Source organism: Takifugu flavidus, chromosome 10 (genome assembly GCF_003711565.1).
Source record: "Takifugu flavidus isolate HTHZ2018 chromosome 10, ASM371156v2, whole genome shotgun sequence".
NCBI lineage: Eukaryota > Metazoa > Chordata > Actinopteri > Tetraodontiformes > Tetraodontidae > Takifugu > Takifugu flavidus.
In genome coordinates, this window is record NC_079529.1 from 11,697,213 (window position 1) to 11,719,028 (window position 21,816).

At 41.7% G+C, this 21,816-nt stretch overlaps 1 protein-coding gene across 4 annotated transcripts in view; it reads right to left on the reverse strand.

Annotated features, from left to right (window-relative positions):
• Positions 1-21,816, reverse strand: part of tsnare1 (T-SNARE Domain Containing 1) — a 108,950-nt gene that overhangs the window by 14,337 nt on the left and 72,797 nt on the right. For 2 of the 4 annotated variants that reach the window (XM_057044979.1, XM_057044974.1), the window contains one exon: positions 20,315-21,458. The exons of 1 other annotated variant lie outside the window; for it this stretch is intronic. In XM_057044979.1, coding sequence (XP_056900959.1) covers positions 21,435-21,458 — 24 coding nt within the window. In that variant the 3' untranslated portion in view covers positions 20,315-21,434. Of the gene's footprint in view, positions 1-20,314; positions 21,459-21,816 lie in introns of those variants that run through there. One more of the 4 variants, XM_057044976.1, reaches the window with a different exon arrangement.

Below are 21,816 nucleotides of genomic sequence, written 5' to 3' on the forward strand. Positions count from 1 at the left end.
ACACCGAACAAAAACCTTAACACCTGAGGAGAAGATGTCATTTTATGTTTCTTCAGCATCCATCAAATCCCTTGACTGGGTGAGGGACCCATACAGCTCAGCATCAGTTGGTGCTGCCAATGAGTGCCCTATTCTGGAAAAGCTGTTTTGACATTGCTCCCATTTTCCACAACATATCTCTGTGAGGTGAGCTTTTCAAGCCTGACTACTATAAAAAGCAAAAACAGAGACAGAGCTGTTGAGGAAGAGTAGGATTTGTGTAGTCTTTCGATTCCTGCCACTATATCAGCTTTATGTTCATCCAAACAGGACCAGGTGTCACATCGAGTGAGTAAAAATATTATAAAATGTATTTATTTGATTGAGAACGACTTTATATCATTAATATACGCTACGAGATTCATTTTTACATTTTCTGCTGGTGGTGTGCCTAGAGATTTCTTGAATGAAAAAAGTGTGCCTTGGCTCAAAAAAGGTTGAAAAACACCGGTTTAAGTTACAGTGCCCGATTCTCAACCTTGTTATTATAACCTGCTCTTTCCTGTTATTTCCCCTTCTCCTCAGTGAGTTGACCCTCCTTTGTACTGAAAAAAGATGCCTACCCTTGCCTTAAGCTTCCCAATTCTGTTGTCACTTCTCATTTGCTTTTTTTTTTCTTTCTTTCTCCATACTGTTGCCTTCTGACTGACACTTTAATTCCTCTTTCAAAAATGCTCCTCTTCACTGCTTCTTTTGCCACTTTATCTGCCCTCTCATTCCCCAAGATCCCCATGTGAGCTTGGGTCCACAGAAATGCAACACAAAGCCCTGAACATTTCCCTACACTGTTATTATATTTATTACTAAATCTTGATGATTTTGTGATGCTCCTGTTCTAAGGCTTGTTATGGTGAGTCTTGCTGAGTCATTACAAATTAGGGCCTTCTTGATGTTCTGGAACCCCCACTGAACTGTCATGTGTAGTGCAACAACCCAGTAGCAAATAAACTGATGTAATTTGATGCTCTTTTACTATATTCAAAGTTTCCAGAAGGTACTATAAATGTAACTCCAGTTGCATGCGTGTGTGTCCTTTGACCCATCGGTATATATCTGGATCCAGTCCTCATATCTGCTGTCCAGAATAGAGTAGAACTCGCTTTTAATATCAGAGCTCTCTTGCGGCGCTTGACTTTGAGAAGTTATCACCTTATCACCCACCCCCATATTTGTTGCCACTTCCTCGCCCTTCCACCTAAAACTCTCCTTCTGTGCCCTCTCCTCCTCCCAACTCACTAATAGAACCCCTTTTGTGGGGTGATTGTACCTCTGACCTCTTTAATTGATACAATAATTAGGAACCAACTGTTTCCTCCTCAGCCACAGTGACTTTTTGACCTGCCCCTACCTGGAGCGGGCAGACAGGTGAGGTTTTGATTGCCTCCAGACACAGTCGAAGTGCGTGTGCCTGGATCATATCCACCACAGTTAGTGCCGACTTTGCTGCTGATCCATACACTGCGCCCCCATAATCTATTCAAGATCTGATCAAAACCACATAAACATATTTCATTGATGTGAAATCAGCTCCCACAAGACATCTCATGATATTCAACACTTTTTTACATTTATTTACTACCTAATTGATCTGTTCCTTCCAGCTCAGCTACTAAACAAAATAAATGCCAAGGAAGCAAAAACTCAACCCTTTCTAATACACTCCCATACATCTTTAAATGAGTCTCTCCTAACCTCTCACAAAAAAAACATCACCTTTGTTTTTATCAGATGAGAACTTAAAGCCCATTTAATTCCCCATCTTTCAACTTTATTTATTCCCTCCTGCATTGCAATATACTGGTTCCTTCCTCTTTTCCAAAGTGCTCCATCATTTGCAAATAGTGTCCTCCCCTAACCTTCTGGAATATTTGAGAATACATCATTTATCATAATTGAAAAAAAGTGTTGGACTGACCACACTCCCCTGTGGTGTACCATTTTCGACGATGTAGTCTTGATAATTCTGCTCCTGTCCTCACCTGGATGGACCATCACTTAAAAAATCCCTAACCCAGTTAAATACTTTCCTTGCTATCCCCATTAACTTCACTTTTATCAGCAGCCCCTCCAGCCACAACATATCATACACATGTATAACTCCACCTACAATCTCATTATTGACTTGAGCCTTCCTGACTTCATCTTCTAAAGAGACTACTGGTTCTATGGTTTGCCTTATTTGTGTTCCCTACTGCCTCCTTACACTTCCCATTCCACCATGGCATCACCTTCTTCCTCCCATTACCTATGTTCTTTGGAATAGATTTTAATGCAGATGCTAAGATACTTTGTTTTACTTTATAATCAAGTATCTCTATACCTCATTGATTTGACTTAACTGCCTATCACTTTCTTCCATAAATGTCTCCCTGCTTTATTAATGATCCACGTGCTTCCACTTCTCTGTCCTGTTTGCAGAAAGGCAATATTTATCTTGCACCATACTGGATAATGATTACTCCCTATCGTTCCTCTCTGATCCTCTCCAATCACACCAAGCTGCAATGCTGCTCGACACCAATGTCAAATCCAGCACTGACTCTTCACCTGTTTTCACATTAAAATGATCTGCCCATTAGGATCCGATCACTTCCCCATACCATGCAGTGCCTGTTAAAATTAGCACACCATATATTTGCACCCTCACTCTCTCCTATCCCTTCAAGTTTCTCTCTCTATCTATTTGATCTTCTGCCAGGATTATAATTTACTATGAGCAGTTCCTTCCTTACAGCCCAAACTTTCTCCACACACAACATACTCTTCTTCCCTACCTTTACCAACCACTGCATTTGGAACTCCTTCACAAATGTCATGCAGCCACCACCCATCCCTGTGCTCTCTCCCATACAAGGCTAAATGACGATTTTATCCCTGACTCTTGCACACACAATATCTGGCTTCTCACTTCTATTATTTACTAAGTTCTTGAAATCCTGTCCATTTGCAAGCAAACTTCTAGCATTCCATTGGAGAATAAGCATGATTAGTATGACCACCCCATACATACTGCTTCCTGACTTGACTGAACTGAGGTCATCCCTTACTCCTCATTTTAGGCCGACCACATCCAGATGATGTTCAGCAGTGTTTAAGATAATCTGAATCCTTTCAGTTTATGACTTAGTTTCAAATGTTGCATTCATCACTCCAGCAATGAAGGTCACCATTTTTTTATTCTGTCCATATTTTCCTTTACTCTTCTTGCTCTTTTTCAAATAAAATCAATCTTTATTTATATAGCATGTTACAATCAAAACTGTCTCTAGGTGCTTTACAGAATCCCAGGGTCTGACCCCCAACAAGCAACAGTGGCAGGAAAAACTCCCCTTTAAAAGGAAGAAACCTTGAGCAGGACCAGGCTCATGTAGGGGGACCCTCCTGCTGATGGGGAGGGGGGGGGGGGGGTAGAGGGAGAGGAGAAGGGGGAGGACAGGTAGAGGAGAGGAGAGAATAGGCAGAGATCATGGAAATACATTAATTATAACAAATTGCTGGTCTAGGGGTTGAGTGGGTCAGTTGGGTCAGATGTCAAGAGCCAGCTGCTCTCTGCTGTACACCCTCTCCTCTGTTTTCCCAGTCCAGTCAGTGTAACTGCTTCAGCTCTCTCATCCTGATTTTTTGAGCCTCATCTTCTGTTTTTAAATCATTTCACACCCCCAATAGGCTACACTGTGGTTCCTTCCACAATTACAGAATTTTGGCTCCACACTTTGGCTCTTCCCCACATTTTCCATACTCATGCTCCCCATCACATCTCAGTAATTACCCACCCCCCAACTCCCACCTCTTCGCTCCCCAACTCTCACAGCTTTGGATTTTTTAAATCTCTCCAAACTAGTCATTTTCTTTGCTTCCTCTACCTGTTGTACTGTGTTGCACCCAACAAGCAGATTTCCATCTCCTAAAATCCTGGCACACTTTACTTCCCTGACTTGTCCTCATAGTTTTTGTTAATTTCAATGGATCAACTTTCCTCACTCCTCCCTCTCCTTCAAACCAGACAACCATGTTCAGTGCTACAATCTTTGGAACTGGCTCATCTCCTCTACCCCCCTTGCTCTCTGTTCCAGCTTAGCTACCAATCACTTCATCATCCTTCTACTCCCTCTCTTCCTTCTCTCAGCATTTTCTCATTTGCTCCCTCTCGGTCCATTCTCCTCACTCAAATCTACAGTTTTCTCCACCCCCCCCCCTTTCATTCTGCTGGCCACTGCCTTTTTCAATTGGAGTTTACGCGTATCGTCCGCCAGGCCTTACAGGTCATCGGCTGATATCCCCCCGGCTACTCCCCTGTCGCCAACATGGATGGTAACTCATGTTTCAAATGCTTTGTTTTTGTCACTTCAAAAATCCAGCCATCATCTAAGCACACAGAAAAAGGCAGTCACACCCTCTCTCCACACCAACTTCCCCCTCTGATGCTGCTCAGATGGGGTTGGCTGCTTAAAAGGTGTCCCAATCACATTGATAAACTGCAGGTGTGCAATCAGCAGCACAAGACAGAAAATGGGTCAAGCACGCCTCCTAGGGGAAACACAGAGCAACAACAACACAGCAAACACAGGATCATAACGTGTCACAAAGATGGTTTCGACCATTCAATTTAATTTGGCTCACTTTAAACACGTGAGGCCACATTGGAAAACAGAGGCAGCCACATTCTTTATAGAAACCATGATCTATTCTCACATCTTGCATTGTTTCACAAGCTGGCCCCAAACAAAAACAATAACTCTGGTGCCAAAATAGTCCCTCTGTAAGCAGAATTTAAAAGCACTACAACTGCTATCACCACTGTTATATACTAACAAAATATATAATCTGACAGTTTCTTACATTTTTTAAATGCTTGCCTCATTTCTAAAATGCTACATGAGCTTCCACCATAACAACTCTGCTGTCTCATCTACACACTACAATACACACACTCACTGTTCTTTTGTTTTCTCTTGCCCTGACCTACTAAGGTACTACAGATGAAAACTAGCATTTACATTTTTATTCCACACTGAAAAGTCCAGAATGTACATTTTCCCTTTTTAAGTAAACAAAAACAAGCAAACAAAAAAAAAGAAAAACAGTACAGACACATGCAGACAGGTTTTATTGTGGCTTTATCCATCATTCTGCTTTCTACCTTCCTTTCATTACAGCACAGTGCTACTCTCTTCAAAAAAAGCTAAATCCTGAAGATTAGAAACCAGGCTTTATAATTAACATTTGATGTGACACCTGTGAAGATAGTTAGGTAGACAACTCAATACCCATGATTTCAAATCAGCTGATCAGTCACATGACTCTCTCCCGATTAGGGCAAGTATTTAATCCACCACTTTTACCGTGTTGCCCCAATTGCTCCATTGCTACTGTGCTTGATTTTTGACTTTTGAATTTTCGTGTTGGATCCTGCCTAGTAATTAGGATTTTTGCCAATTGGACCGAATTCAGTTTCAGTTTTGACCCTTTGTTCTGCTTTGGAGTTTCCTGTCTTCGATCATGACAGAATGTTTAGAATTCCAGGTTTCACAAGTGTTTGTCTTAGCATATCACATGAAGAATGGTTTTGTCTAAAATTAGGCTGTCAGAACTTGTCATTTTAGGTCATTTTGAATTATTGATTTCGTTTGTGTCTATGTGCGATAGATAGATACCGTGCAAACTCTCACCCATATGGAACAATGCGTATAGCCTGCAGAGTAATAAAATTATAAAATTCTCCACAGGGAAATCTAAAGGAATTACTCATACTGGACATGTTATGCAAGATCGGACATTTATCCCATTTCAAGATACAAGGGACACGTTTATTAGAAGAAAGATGGCTTGAAAAGAATTAGGAGGAATTGTAAAAGAAGCATCTTTGTAAAACTGGAAACACCTTCCCTGAAGATGTTATGGCAGAAACCCAACAGGACACTTAACCCACAATGCAGACAATGATCAGAAAAGTCATTTTCCAAAAAACAAAAAGAGCACCGAGCAAAAAATGCAGGCTTTGCCCCAACAAGAGCAGGCTTGACCCAGGAAACACATCTGGGCGTGGCAGGTATGGCACTTGGCATTTACACAATAAACTGGCGGCGCATGAGAGGACGAGTCGGAGATAAAGACAGCTTCTCCTGATGAGCAGCAGGTAAGAAACTCCAGAGAAGCGGTTGGAGAAATCTGCCTGCCAAACCCAGCCTTCACAGATGAAGGAAATGAGACAAAAAATACAAGGCAGGGGAAAAACCTGGTCTGATGAGGAGAGACAGTGTCCATCCCACACGGGATGGTGCCTCTCTCATTTCTAGTAACTTGGCCAAATTTGTTAGACCCAGAGTGACTTGACAATCCAGGGTCCAGACCAGGATGCAGAGTTGTGGTCTTACACACCTCTCTGCTGTTTCCGGAGAACCCTCATCCACCAACAAAAACATATTTAACACAGACGTAGTATCTGTTCCATGATTAAAAGTTCACTAAATACAGAGCAGGGGAGCAGTCAATCGTGTGTGTGTGCGTGTGTGTATATATATATATATATACACAGTATATATATATACACCAAGGATATCAATAGGATCACCAAACCACATTGGTCTGGGAGTATAGTATTTCTTACTATTGTTTTTAGTCTTTTTGCAAGAAATTCTGTTTAATATTTTTGCATCATTACGTTGCAAAGGGATTGGTCTGCAGTTTTGCAGCAATGTGTGATCCATTTTAATCTTGCTTTTCCAATAATGAGATTAAGCCAGGAAATATTTAGCATTATTTGACCAGGTATTAAGCAATGTTTTTCTATTGATATTTCTATATCTTTTCTTGGATTTGGTAAGACTCTTGGTAAAACCTTCAGCACCTGCGCTTTCACCTTTTTCCAAATAGACTTCTTGTAACTCCTGTTGTATATCGAGACATTCACCATATTCCCTCTCTATTGAATTTGAATTAACATGATTTCAGTGGGCCTAATACGCTGGAGTATTATATCATTGGGGGATTGAAATTAATAGAGTTTATGAAGTATTTTTGTCCCAACATTTGTTTTGCTACCCCAATCTTTTTACTGCTTCCTTTAATGAGTTTCAATACATTTTTTATGCTTAAAAATTACTTTGTTAATCTCTCTCTCCTTTTTCAATCCATCTGATTTTATCACTCAATTAATTGCATTAATTGCAATTCCTTTATTTTCTACTCCAAATTGGCACTACCTGGTGCCTCTAAAGCATTCTATTTTGATTATCAATGTGGTCCCCCCCCCCACCCCCTATAATGTATTTATTTTTACTATATGCACTTATGTGCTATATGTACTGGAGTGCACTTGAAAACACCTCCATGTATCTGCCAAGCCCAACAAAAGCAAAATGCCTTAAATAACATAAAATTAAAATATCGCATACCATAATAGCATATATTCTTATTTCGAACACCTTTTCTATTTTAATCTACATCTAAACTAGAATAAAAGTCGCCATGCCTTGCCAGGCTCTTGTTATGTATGTTGTATAATGACAATCCCTTCTGAGTATGGTGGAACAATTTTTCTTTAAATATAATCTTTCATTTCTTTTATACATTCTCACACCAAGAACTCCAATGTGAAAAGTAAATATCACATCCACATTCTCGATTAAACTTAATCTAATCAGATAGTGTAGAATGGGTCCCTCTTAGATGCAATGTATCATCTTTTTTTATCTGCAAGCCACATAAAAACATTTCTTCTTTTTTCTGCAAAACCATTGAGATGAAAACTTAATATCAACAGCTCTGACATAAGGATGAGGATAGTAACAGGCTATTAATAATGAAAAAGTATTGATAGGAAACAATTTAGACCAAAATACCATCAGAGAGGAATCCCTGGTCAGTTTAGTAGCGTATAACTTTTGATGAAACTACTGCAACACTTTATCTGCTTGTATTGGCCAAATTTATTAAAAATGATCAGTTTCCAGGAACTCATTTTGGGTGTGGCTAGTTTCCTGAAAGATCCCCCCCACCTCAGATGATATACAGAAGAGAAAGATATGTCTTTAGGGTCCTACTTCTTAAGTTGAAGTTACATTTTTTTAAAAACCCTTTAAACTCTTTATCCAAGATGTCAGGTAGACCACTGATAATGACCATATCACTCATTGAGCTACACTGCTGATCCCTCACAGTCTACAAAAGGAAAATAAATCCCTGATGAAGCTGTAAAATTTCTTGTTCCATGGGACAAGACTTATCTATCAGTTATCAATTTTTAAGCCACAAATTGTTTGTGTCAGTTCCTTTAGTGAGACTATATTCAGTGTCTGTAAATTGTGGCCTGAAATAGCTCACTGTGTAACTGCCTACACTTCTGCTCTTGTGCTGAGGTGGAAAATTCAGCTCACTCTGCTGTGCCCCTCTTCCACACCTACCTGATTTTCTTTGACCATTTTCACCTGTTGCTTGTTTTCAGTCCGTATTCAAGCCACTGTAGTTTGTTCATGCTTTGCCAGATTGTTATTGCTTCATGCCTCACTTTCCAGCATTTTTTTCAGTCAGGTACCGTATTTTCACAACCATAAGGCGCGCCGTATTATAGGGCGCACCTTCAATTAACAGCCTATTTTAGAAATATTTTCATACACAGGGCGCACCGTGTTATAAGGCGCATAGCATAGAAACTGCGTAGTGCCTGTGGTTTCATGACGCGTTCACTAGATCGAGCTGCGCTAAAAGGAATGTCAATAAAACAGCCAGATAAGTCAGTCAAACTTTATTAATAGAATACGAACCGTCGTTCTCACAACTCTATTCACTCCCAAAACGAATAAACAGCTGTTTTATTATTTTTCCCGAGTGACGTAGTGTTTTCGCATAACACAGTTCGTTTAATAACAGCGAGTTATAACAGGCAGTGCAACATTTTTATCACAAGTGGATAGTGGAGTTTAATAAATCTTCAATTTAGTGCAACATTTTTATCACGTAGTGGAAACACGTAAAATAATTAGTCTGATACTGTTGCGGTAAATCAAACGTTAGTGCAAACACAATATACGGTAACTCGAACTCTCGAAGTAGTGCAAAGCGATAGCAATATAACAACGTTGTTCAAACGGTAATGTCCATATTCACAGTATGACCAGCCTTGTTAAGTTGTAAACACACAAAAGAAACACATAAAGCTCACTTTATCAGTTCATTCCTCATCCAGGAATCCCTCGAATACTTCTTCTTCGGTGTCCGAATTGAACAGTTGTGCGAATACGGCGTCCAACATGGTCGGCTCCGTCTCGTCAAAGTCGTCATCAGGGTCGGTGTCGCTGGTGTTGTCTGGTATTTCAGTGACAATCCCTGCCTTCCTGAAAGCTCGGACCACGGTCGATGCCCAGGCGTTTACGATCCACTGGCAGATAGTGACGTATGACGCTCGGTGCCGTCTCCCCGTCTTGGTGAACGTTCGCCGTTCGTCATCCACCGCTCCCACGCAGTTCGCAGTCTAGCTTTGAATGCACTGTTGACACCAATATCTAGCGGCTGGAGTTCCTTTGTTAATCCACTTCTTGCTTTGTTTCCTCGGAAGCTCCGTTGAGTCTTCTTTACCTGGCGCAGGTCGTCTTGTTGCTTCCTCCACTTCCGCACCATTGATTCGTTCACGTTAAATTCTCTTGCCGCTGCTCTATTTCCGTGTTCAACTGCGTGACTGTTAGTCTTCAGTTTGAACTCTGCGTCGTAAGCGCATCTCTTGCAAGGAGCCATTTTGGGGTCTTTACAGACAAAAATGGTTTGGGACTGAATTTACTGCTGTTACCTCGGCCACGCCTATTGACTACGGTAGCCGCGATTAACCAATATTACCGTAATCCATACAAAAGGCGCTCTGGGTTAAAAGGCGCACCGTAGATTTTTTAGAAAATTCTAGGCTTTTAGGTGCGCCTTATAGTCGTGAAAATACGGTATTCTGGTTAGTCGACCCTGCCTGCCTTGGACTTTCCTTCTTTGTCTCCAACAACCTGACAACCTCCTTTTCCGCGACTAAGAGCTTTGCCTTCGTGTGTCTAACCCTAACCCTCTCATGGAGTTCCATGATTACTTCTATTGTCTGCAAATCATCAAAGCTCTTTTTAACTGTCTGGAACTGCTGTGCTGTGATTGGTTCCTACCACACTCTTGTCACACTGCTAGATAGCTGTTTTATTTTTCTGATGTCACATGGGAATACCTTCATGGAACTCACATCCACAGGTTTTTCCTCCAACAAGCCCCAAGTTAAGCCATTTCTGTCCATCTCGTCATTTGGGGAGCTTGTGTTGCCAGCCAGCAGGTCCAGATCTAAGCCATTAAAGGAGTCATTGGCTATCCTTTTTTTTTTCTCTCTTAATGAAATTTGGTGACTTTTCCTCATTTAGGGTCATAAACAGTTGGGCACAATCTGGACATGTTGGTGCATCCTGGAATGTCTGTGCAATATTTGGATACATTGATAATGTTGCGGGTCAATTTGACCTGGACACGTTAATGGGGGTGTGTAGCTGTTCAGATTCAAAATAAAGATGTCTCTTTTTACTTTCATGTACACTTATTTGATACATCTTTGAGCACAAGAGTAGACAAGAAGCCACACATGATCCCGGATTTCAATTTCAAAGGAGGGGTGGACAATCTAGACAAAGTAACAGCAACATACAGCTGCCAGCACAAGACTGCCCATTGGCCTTTGGTGATTTTCAGCCACATTTTGGACATGTTTGCTTGTAATACCTATGTTCTGTGGACTGAAATCAACCAGCAATGGAATGCCAAAAAATTGTACCGACGTCAGCTTTTCCTGGAAGGACTTGGAAAAGCCCTTGTCACTCCCAAGATCCAGACACGAGCCAGGCCAGGTCAATCCCCAGCGGCTGCACCCATGATTAAAAAAGTCAAACTCAGGTCACCCAACCAACCTCCAGTGGACACAGGTGAAAAGAAACGGAAAAGGTGCCAGGTCTGTCCCTCCAGAGAGGACAGCAAAACAAGTATCTCTTGTGTGAAATGCAAGAATTACATCTGTAGAAAGCACACAGTAACATTCTGTCCATCATGTGGAGAACAGTGAAAACGTTGAACATTGAATGTTAAAGTTAAGAGGAAATGTGTTCGTGAAGAGGAATAAACTCACCCCTGTGCTTTCTTCGAGTCAAGAAGGAAGATAATAAGTGAGTAGGATGAAGAGAGAATCAAAAGATGAGTAGAAGGAAGAATATCATTTTGACTCAGGAGGATGATGGAAGAGTTTAGCTAAATAGTCCCTAAATATAGTTTTGAAATTAAAAATGTATTGAATATCACTTTTCTGACTGTTTCTATAATCTAGAATAAAGTAGTTCTTGGTTTAACCTGTTTTCTTGGCTCTTTTGAGGCTTTTACACAGTACGGGTCAAAATGACCTGTAACATCATCAATGTAATTTTTTTCCAACATAAAATAAGGGTTAGCTTTGGGTCTTTTGTCTTGTCAGTCATCTCCTCCCACCTTTAATTCCCAGTAACTACACAACTCAGAACTGTTCTTGAACAGGTTCCTGTGTTTCCATGTCTGAATTAAGGGTCCAGTCAATAGCCCAGTTTAACAGAATGACTCAACTTGGATCCAGTAGACATCTCACTGCAAACTCACTGCAGTCTTTCCAATCAGGGCACACTCCTAAGCCAACACCAGCAGATGGTTCAAGCACTGTTCAAGCATGATCAATCCAATCCAGCAGGACTCATCAATCAAGAGTTTGAGGATTCATGTACCCACCATAACAATGAATGCAACAGGGATTCTTACACTGCCCCCACTCTGGAGCGAGGCCTGGGGTTGAGGCTTGGAGAATTGCACCTGATGGCTAGGTCTCTGCCCACAGGACACGGTGGCCACTCAGCAGTCTATCAAGTGTGGTGGGATTTTGGAGAAGCGATGGAGAATGACTATGGGTCAGCCTTTAAAAAATCCTGGTAAACTGTCCAGCACCAAAGTGCTCTCAATGGAAGATGACATCCTGGCAGCAGACAATACTTCCATTATTTTACTTAAAAAAAAAAATCAGTATTCCATTTTATCTTTAACTTTTTCACAAACACTGAAATGCGGAAAGGGGATCATCAGTGATAAAGGATCCATATCTGGATATGTTGAGCTTCATCATTGAGAGTGTTTGTTCACATACTGTACATGGGTAAATCCAAAGAGGACTAAAATCCTCTCATCCTAAATCAAGCACTCACTCTTTGGCAGTGTAAGACTGCTATGTAGTACTTCACTTCTGCTGTGATTGATTGCCTCTATCTGTCAGAGCTAGAAGTGAAACCAGGAGTGAAGATCACCAGTTGCAGCCTCACTGTTCATAAAGTGGGACCCAAGAAGACAGACAAAAAAGACCACTTCGGTGATCTACAGGTTATTTCCAAAATATTTACACAATGGATGTGCTTTAAATAGTGACAACAGTGAACAAAGTGCCAAGCCAAACCCAAGGAAGTGCTCATCAGAACAGTGGTGACACTCAGTTTACCTGAGTACAGACAAAAAAAATAAAATAATCTGATGCTGGGTAGCTGGTGCCAGCTGTATAAGAGGCCTGCCAAATGACCAGATTAGCTGCAGGTGTGGAGGCAGCCAGCACAACAGATAAGTCACCCACGCCCCCTAGCGGACAAAGAGAGCACAACCCCCCCCCCCCCCACAAAAAAGCACAGACCAGACACAGGATCATAACACTAACCTCTGTGTGTGTTTGTGTCTCATCTTCTCATCTTCTTAACGTTTTTATCCCATTCATGGTCATGGGGAAGGTACATGATGGGCAAAGGTCTACCCTTGGATGAGTTACCAGTTCATCCCAGGCCCTATATGAGCATTTGAGGGTTCAATATTTTGCTCAAGGGTACCTCGGCAGTGCTCTGAAGGTGTTTCTGGCACCTCCCCTACTACCACCTTCCATGTTTTGTCTACACTGGGGCTCAAACTAGGAACCCTCTCAGCACAATTCCCAACAGACTACTGACCACTGTTACCACTGCCCACTTCTCTCTGTGTTATTTAATATAATAGAAATGACCCAAAGTTTAGACTACAAAAGTCAGATTTAATAATAGAAAACACAACATCTGGTATCTGCTGTGGGAGTTGTCAGGTATATATTAAACATGCCTGCTCTTGTTCTTAGTAGCTTACTGTAATATACAGTGATGTATCTCTCTATATACTGTCTTACTTACAGTAAGGTTCTCCTGCCTGCAGAGTGTGTGGAGAGGTGCTATATGATTGCAGTGTATATGAGTTCATTTAAAGTTTGATATTATTAGACAGCCTTGTTAACCACTATTTACATGCACTAGGAGCAGTTGGTGAGAGAAAGCCATTGGGGAAAGTGTGTGTTTTGTTGAAGGACCGCTGATTAAAAAAATCTTAAATATTACTTTTCTCCACAATCAAAAGCTTTAATCACAATTGCCTTTGCATATATATGCAATTTCCTTGTACATTATTTACTGTGCAGAATTTTGATGCCTTCACATTTACATTTGTCTTGTGGTTTCATGTTGGTTTGTGGCCTCTTCTTGTTCTTTGGAGGATATCAAAGGCTACTCTTGTCTTCTTAGAAACAGTAATATGTTTCAGCTGTGCTGCCCTTTAGGAGGCCTTTCATTTCTCACTGCAGTGTCCCAGTCTGATCCGTGGAACCCAGAGGAGCTATAAAATGTTGATTTATTTTGCTCTCCTGCAGTTCAGCACAGCATAGAGCCTGGAGAGAAGTTAATGACGTTCCAGCCCAACTATTTAAGCCACTATTTGAACAATGTGGAAGAGAACATAAGAAATGTGTGCCATTTGCTTGCCTGGTTCATTTTGGCTCAAAACCTTCTGGTAGTGATGAATTAGATCACCTTTCCTCTCATTACCAAAAATAGGGTTCAGTTGTCTGTCCTACTTTGTTCCTTGATGGTCCATAATCGTCTTTGATGTTTCTAGCTTTTCTCAACACTGCTTTTATGTTTTCTGCCGCCCTCTAGTGGCCAACAGCTCGGTGACCTTGTGATGATGCTCATTTCAGGTCCCCCTCTTGTAGCCTTAATTTCACTCACTCACTTTCTACCGCTTGTTCCTCCACTGAGGGTCGCGGGGGGACTGGAGCCTATCCCAGCACAATGGGCGGAGGCAGGGTACACCCTGGACTGGACGCCAGTCAATCGCAGGGCTAACACATACAGACAAACAACCATTCTCTCTCACACTCACACCTACGGGCAATTTAAAGTTTCCAATTAGCCTAATCCCCAATCATGCATGTCTTTGGAGCATGGGAGGAAGCCGGAGTACCCGGAGAGAACCCACGCAGGCACAGGGAGAACATGCAAACTCCACACAGAAAGTCCCCAGCCTCAGTCCCAACCGGGGATCGAACCCGGGGCCTTCTTGTAGCCTTAATTTCTTTTATAAAACAAATACACCATCACAGTTGTTGACTTTTTAAAATAGTGGGATTGAGTTTTCTGAAATAACCTTGGTCCCCAGGCCAATAAGAGCCTTAAAATACCTTCATTGACATAATGGTAAAGACTCGGCTTGCTTAGAACCCAAGCTAAATAGGTACCTTCAAATGAAAAATTTCCAAACGTACTGTGATGAGTCACATAAGCCTCATCTGTCTCCTAGGTAACCAGGCAGTGTCTTGATCCTTCCAAAAGGAAGGAAGTCTGGCTCTAGACAACCATATCACAGCTCCAGATGACCTTAGTGCAGAACTTTGCTGTGCTGTACTGGGCTTCTAGACATGGGGTCAATTCAGGTTTAACCTAAGATAAACATTGGTCTTAATGTTACGGTCTGGGTTTTAACAGGACCCGAAAGCAGGCAAGAACGCAGTTATGAAAAGTCCAAAACCAGGTTTAATTCAACAAACACAAAAACGGCAGTCCTCCTGGACAAGTTCAAACCTTGGACAACTCGAACGAGCAGGGAAACGTACCATACACAAGATACAAAATACACTAGAAAATTCCGAAAATACCAACACACCAAAAACACCAAAATACTCCAACACTGGTAGGCAGGAGTCCAGTCCTTATATAGGCGGCTAGATTACAGATAGACTGCAAGTGCGTCAGTCTGTGGCAGAAGCATGGCTCTACCACGCCCCCCTGCAGGAAAAAACAACCCAGAACCCTGGACCCTAACAAATAAGAAATTTTAGCTGGGTAACAATTTGTAAATTTATTTGCAAATAAATAAAGGGCGAGTTTAGGGAGGACACTGGTACTAAATTATTTGCACTCAATACCACACTGATTGGGATATACAAAGTAAATGCGCTTGGAATCAGGCATACTCAAAGTTTCATAGATCTAAATTTATTTCTGCACATGTACTTTTCTGGATTTGAACACATGCCAGGTTTCAGTAGGAAATCCACACAAGGATTTGCACATGAGACCCCAGGTCTGCTATAAGCTGCAAACACAAACAGACCCTGAATTGGGTGAATCAGGAATTAGTCTTTACTAATGTTTGGTAGTTAGAATCCATAATACACAAAGATACATGAACTCCACAATGAGGTCGGAGTAGGCTGGGCAAGACAAGCAGGATCAAGTGACAGAGTTGGTGGTGGATTTATCTGGCATGAATATATAATTTTCTAAGGGATGTGTTTGTATTATAAAAGCACCAGCAGTCTGAGCCTATATTAGCAGAAATGAGGTGACGAACTATGTTGAAGACAGCAGCACTGTATTCACAGCATGTTATGGCCCAACTGTGAAGTCCACAACAAAAGAGGAAGACACACTGTCCAGTTAAACCATTTATTTTCTAAACCAAAAAGAAAACACCAAACAAAGGAATATAGCAGGTGAGAGTGAAAATCAGTGGTGTGAGCAAGTGCCTGGATGAAGTGAGTGAAGGGGTGAGGTATGTTGTAGGTGCAAAAGACAATAATTCTCCAAGAGGCAAATCAGCTGGGGTCATGAGGTGGAGATGCAGAAATAGGAGAAAAAGACCCCAAAATGCTAGATCGGGTGCAGCTTTATAACCTGCAGATCACTGGCCAGGAGCTCCAATTAGATTAGCTCTACCCTGCTGGAAACCTGTGAACCACAGACAGCACACAGCAAGACTCAGGGGCCGTCACACTGCACTGTGGTATTTCCTTGTCAAATTATATTAAGTGAAAGGCAGACGACAACTGTGTTTTAGAGTTAGACAATGTTTTTTATGAACATTATCTTGTGATGGTTATTATCTGGTGATAGTTCAGTCTGTTGGGAAATAGGCTGAGAAGTGTAGGGTTCTTGGTTTGAGCCCCAGGGCAGACAAAACATGGAAGATGTTCTGGTAGTAGGGGAAGGTGCCAGAACACCTTCAGAGCATTGGCCAGGTAACCTTGAGCATGGTACTCACATAGGGCCCTGCGACCAATTAGCAATTCATCCAGGGGTATACCCTGCCTTTTCCCATTGTGGACCCTCCCCATGACCCCGAAAGGAATCAAGTGGAAGACGAGGCAAGAAGAGACATTATCTTCACTTATGGCCTGCTCCTTATAGCTGTGATGCCCCCTTGATTTATTGGTCTAATGTGCCATTGCACTTGCCATGGTTTATAACTTCAACTAACGTCAACACAGGAAACTTTAAAGAGGGGTTAGGACGATAACTTGGTGGAGCACATTTTTTGTTGAGTTAGGTCTGATTTTAACTAATTTTTCATGTTAAGTTTTTGAACAACTATAGGATCCCCCATAGTTGCATGTATCCCTTATACAGGATATTTAGAGCACTGACCTACAGTATTGGGAGCTGCACACATCTCTCAATTGTGACTGCTCAAACAAGTTGCCAGGTAGCTGGAGATGAGTCCAAGCATAATCAGCTGGCATGTCTTACTACAGCTCATCAGAGGAATTTAGCTTATCTGAAAGGGAAGCTGTGGAGAAAAACCTGACGTGCTCCAAAAAAAAAATTACTGCAATTTTGTAATAAGCATGTCAATTTGAGTTTCAATCAACATAAAAATCTAACTCATTGGGATTGTTTTTTCTACATTCTCCAGTGAATTAGGGGTTCAAGAGGCAAAAAAATTGACAGGGGGAGCAAGTCAAGAATGAGGTTCAGATCAGTGCTCTGTGTGTGTGTTTGTCAACCTATAGGATGGAGTGAGTGCAGCTAGCAGTATCAATATATGCAGCCTACCGTATTTTCACGACTATAAGGCGCACCTAAAACACTGAGATTTTCTCAAAAATCGACGGTGCGCCTTATAATATGGAGCGCCTTGTGTGTGGACTGAGTTCCAAAATCTGCTGTGCGCCTTTGGTGGATGCACTACGGTAAACGCTCCGCAAATTGATTAACGGCACACCTACGCGTAAGGATCCCCTAAAATGGCGCCGGTCAAGCGAGACGCGTATGAATGAGGCTTACTTTAAACTGCAGGCCATCGAATATGCGGCTGAAAATGGCAATCGAGCAATCTTAGTGTTTTCCCTTAATGAGGAGGCGGCATCTCTCCATACACGCAAGGACAACTGTTGCGCAACGGTTGCCCGCGGATTACCAGGAGAGGGTGGCCATCTTCCCTAACCCTAACCAGGAGAGGGTGGCCATCTTCCCTAACCCTAACCCTAACCAGGAGAGGGTGGCCATCTTCCCTAACCCTAACCAGGAGAGGGTGGCCATCTTCCCTAACCCTAACCATCTGGCCATCTTCCGCACCTACTGCCGCGACAAGATAACCGCGCCCAGCCACATCACCAACATGGGTGAGATCCCTCTGACTTTTAACATCCCTTTGACCCACAAAGTGGAGAAAAAGGGACCGGCACGGTGGCAATACGCACAACGGGGCACGAGAAGTCGTCGTTCACCGTGGTTCTCGGCTGCCATGGAAACGGACAGAACGCTGGATGACGGAAGGCAAACACTCCTTCACAAAGACTATGAGGCAGCGGCGGGCAAGTTATGCCTTCATATGCGGGTGAATTGTAGACGCATGGGCTATGATACCGTCTTCATGTATTGTAAGAGCTTTCACAAAATCAACGCTGAACCGGAACCGGTCGGTGAGTCCGATTTAGATGATTAAGAAGAGGAATTTGTGATGTTGGACATTGAAATAGTGCAGCTGTTTAATTCAGATACAGAAGATGAAAACTTTGATGGTTTTATGGTGGAAGAATGAATATTTTGTTCAATAAATTTGTCGAAATTCCCTGTTTTACTTCCGTTGTCATTTTTTACTGTGTGTTTCAGCGTGCGCCTAATGATACGGTGCGCCTTATGTATGTTTTAAATACAGAAATAGCACCCATAACTGAGACTGAACCTTTTAATACAGTACGCCTTATGGTCGTGAAAATACGGTATTTATTTCAATATCACAGAATTGTTAAGTTTTATTGGAACATGAGTGTTTCTTTTGTCAGAAACAAATCAAAAGAAAAGGAACACTTTCAATTACAAAAATTGCTGAGACAAAAGGTTGTCACCTTTCAGATTTTTTGTGTCTTTGTTTCCTTTTCACAATGACAAGCTTCAGTGCTTTTGAAGGGCATATTCTAGGGCTGGGCCCCCTAAATCAATGTTTAGAAAAGTAATTAAGAAACAACTTTCCCCCAAAAATAAAAACCAAAACATATACATCACGATTTGTCTTCTGGAGACTTTTTTGTGGGAAAGCTGTACTTCTACTGTACATCTGACAAAACTGTGCAACCTTACAATTCTGAGAATCACGAGCACACAGAGCTCAATTCACCAGCTGCTTTATTAGGTTTGCTGTTCAATTGCTTCTTAACACAAATAACGAATCAGCCGATCACCTAGCCACAACTCAGCTCATTTAGGCTTGTAGACATGACTGTTGATGCTGGACAGGCTGGTATGAATCATTCAGAACCTGCTGATGTACTGGGATTTTCACCCACAACCATCTCCAGGATTGACAGAGAATGGTTCCATAAGAAAAAATATCACTGAGAAGCAGCTGTGTGGATGAAGATGTCTTGTTGATGTGAGAGGTCAGAGGAAACTGGACAGACTGGTTCTGAGGATGGAGAGGCAACAGGAACTCAACTCACCACTGGTTCCAACCACAGAATAAAGAGCACTAACTGTGAACAAACAGCAGGTGGAACCTTGAAGCAGATGGGTACAGCAGCAGGAGGCCCCTCCTGTAAGCTCACAATAGCATAATGACCCCACAATTCAAAAAGACTCCTCCAAACTGGACCACAGATGACCAAATCAATGTTTCCTGGTGTAAAGAGTCTCCATTCCAAGGGCAACATTCAGATGATCGGTCAAAATTTGGTGTAAACATCATGACAGCATCTGTCCTGCCCTGTATGAAAGGTTCAAGCTGGTGGTGTAAAGATGGTGGTTGTGGTGGTGGTGGTGGTGAAATGGTGGGGGGCTTCTTGGTAGACTTTGGGCTCCAGCTTTAAATGCTGCAAACTTTCAGAGTACTTTGCTGTCCATCTCCACCACTGTAGGACCACACTGGACCATCTTCTGAAGCTACCGTACCTCCAGCAGGATGCTGCACCACATCACAAAAATCAGATAATCTCGAACTGGTTCCTGGACCATGACAATGAGCGGGCTGTCCTCCAGTGGCCTCCACAGTCACCAGATCTCAGTCCAGTAGAGCAACTTTGGGATGTGGTGGAAGAGGAGATTCTCATCACAGATGTGCAGCAGCTGAGTGATGTTCTCGTGTCAATGTGGACCCAAATCTCTGAGGAATGTTTCCAACCCCTTGTTAAAAGTATGCCATGAAGAATTAAGGCTGTGTGTGTTTGTGTGTACTGATTATAAACTAAGAAAATCAAAATGTTTGCCTCTTGCCAAAATACATTTTCAACATGATGTCCTTTATTTGAGCGTCTGAAGTTTATAACTTAAAGATGTAGCGGTCACTTGTATCTCGTGGTTCTCTACAGCTGTTCATGTACTCAAATATCATAATTCACCATAATTGTTCATATCTGTTCCATTGCCATAGTCCTATTGAGCATTTTGCCATGTATGAGTTCCTCACTCGCTTGCACTATTTGCCGACAACTAAGTCGGGTAATTTGGCACGGTCCCTTTAACGGACCGTGGGAGTTTAATGGCAGAGGGGTGTGGTTTTCCCGCTCTTACTTGTTTCATTTTCTACCTGTTGTCGATATAATAAAAGGCACACACGATTGTGTGTCAACAGTAATTTAAGTGGTATTGCCTTTACTTTGCAAACGCAACAAAGACATATTTAATTTCATAAAACCAATGGAAACAAGTTTTAATGATTTTCATTTTATTTTGCAAACTGCAATGTAGTTTCATATTATTGGCAAATGATACAGTACAATACTAAATAATAGACATTACATGAAAAAAATAAAAATGTACCCAATGTCAGAATCTCTTACAAGCAACTTGCACCCACACATTTCACACCTATTAACCAACAGTCAGACATAATACTGTCCAATTGGATTTATTTTCTGATTTCAGATTGTTATTCCATAAATTGTAACATATTACCTTGCTAGTTGTAAAGGTGAGAAAGTTGGATTGGATGGATGGATTTGCAGACACTGAAGGCCATTTTAAAGTGGATGTCTTTTGTTGAAGTTGCATTGCTTTTTACTTTTCAGGAGTTAAACAAAATCCTCGAACATATGGGTTGTTGTTCTTGTCATTAAATTTTATCCAGACTAATGATCCTCACTAATGATGAGGAAAGATGGTGAATGATTACAACTGTAGGTCTTCCAGTGGCACAGCTGCTTGCTGTTTACTGATGATACGAGTCAATTCTGCTCACATTTACCCGAACACTTCCGAACAGACAGAATTGATGGACAATGAGATGAAACAGTTTGGTCGGTCACCTGATCTCAACTTCCACAGCAAAGAGGAGACATATTCACAAACAAGCAGCAGCTGAAGGTGTTTGCTAAGAGGCTCTAACAAAACATCTGCAGGACAAGACTCACAACCTCCTGAGCTTCAGATTCTCCCAGTGGTATGCAACACAACAAAAGCTCAAATCCATTCAGATATTTCTTGTCATTCAGACAAATTATGGGTCGTCACCCTCTCATCCACATAATACACAATAAAAAAAAGGAACTAAAATTGTTATTTTTTGCACATGCACTAGGTTAAATGTATCAGTAGAATTACACAAGGGAATGCAGTGTCACTGCATCTATCCCTACATCACTCAACAAAACAGTCATGATTACATGAGAGGCTCAGTCTGGGGCTCAGCCTTGACAAATTAGTAGTCAGGAAGGCCTCTGTCCTCAGATTGATGGTGGTGATGATGCAGTTGAGACGTTGATACTGGAACCAAGGTCCTGGAAATCGGATACTGGGTCAGGGATCAGTGTGAGCGGGTACCACTCAGTATCAGTGTAATGACTGTAATGCTACCTGTAAAAACAAGCAGATTAGATAACAGACAACAGTCAGACAGCTGAGTGGGAATTTAGTCATCTCCATAAACAGCGTAGACAAATCTTTAACATGAGCTACACCTCTCCTCTCCTCTCCTCTATTGTGTTTCATTTATTAAACACCCTTTTCTCATCCTCTGGGCAATGAAAGATCAAGAGATGTTCTTAATGTTTGATGAATTTTATTTTTGTCTCATTCGTCCACATCATCACAACAAACTCAATATCGGCTTCCAAATTCTGTTTCCTCCTTCCTGTTGAGTTTGCGCTTAATTGTGTTGATTTGCTGAGAAACGTTTTTTCTTCCATCCACCTATCTTCTTCTGTCTTGTTCT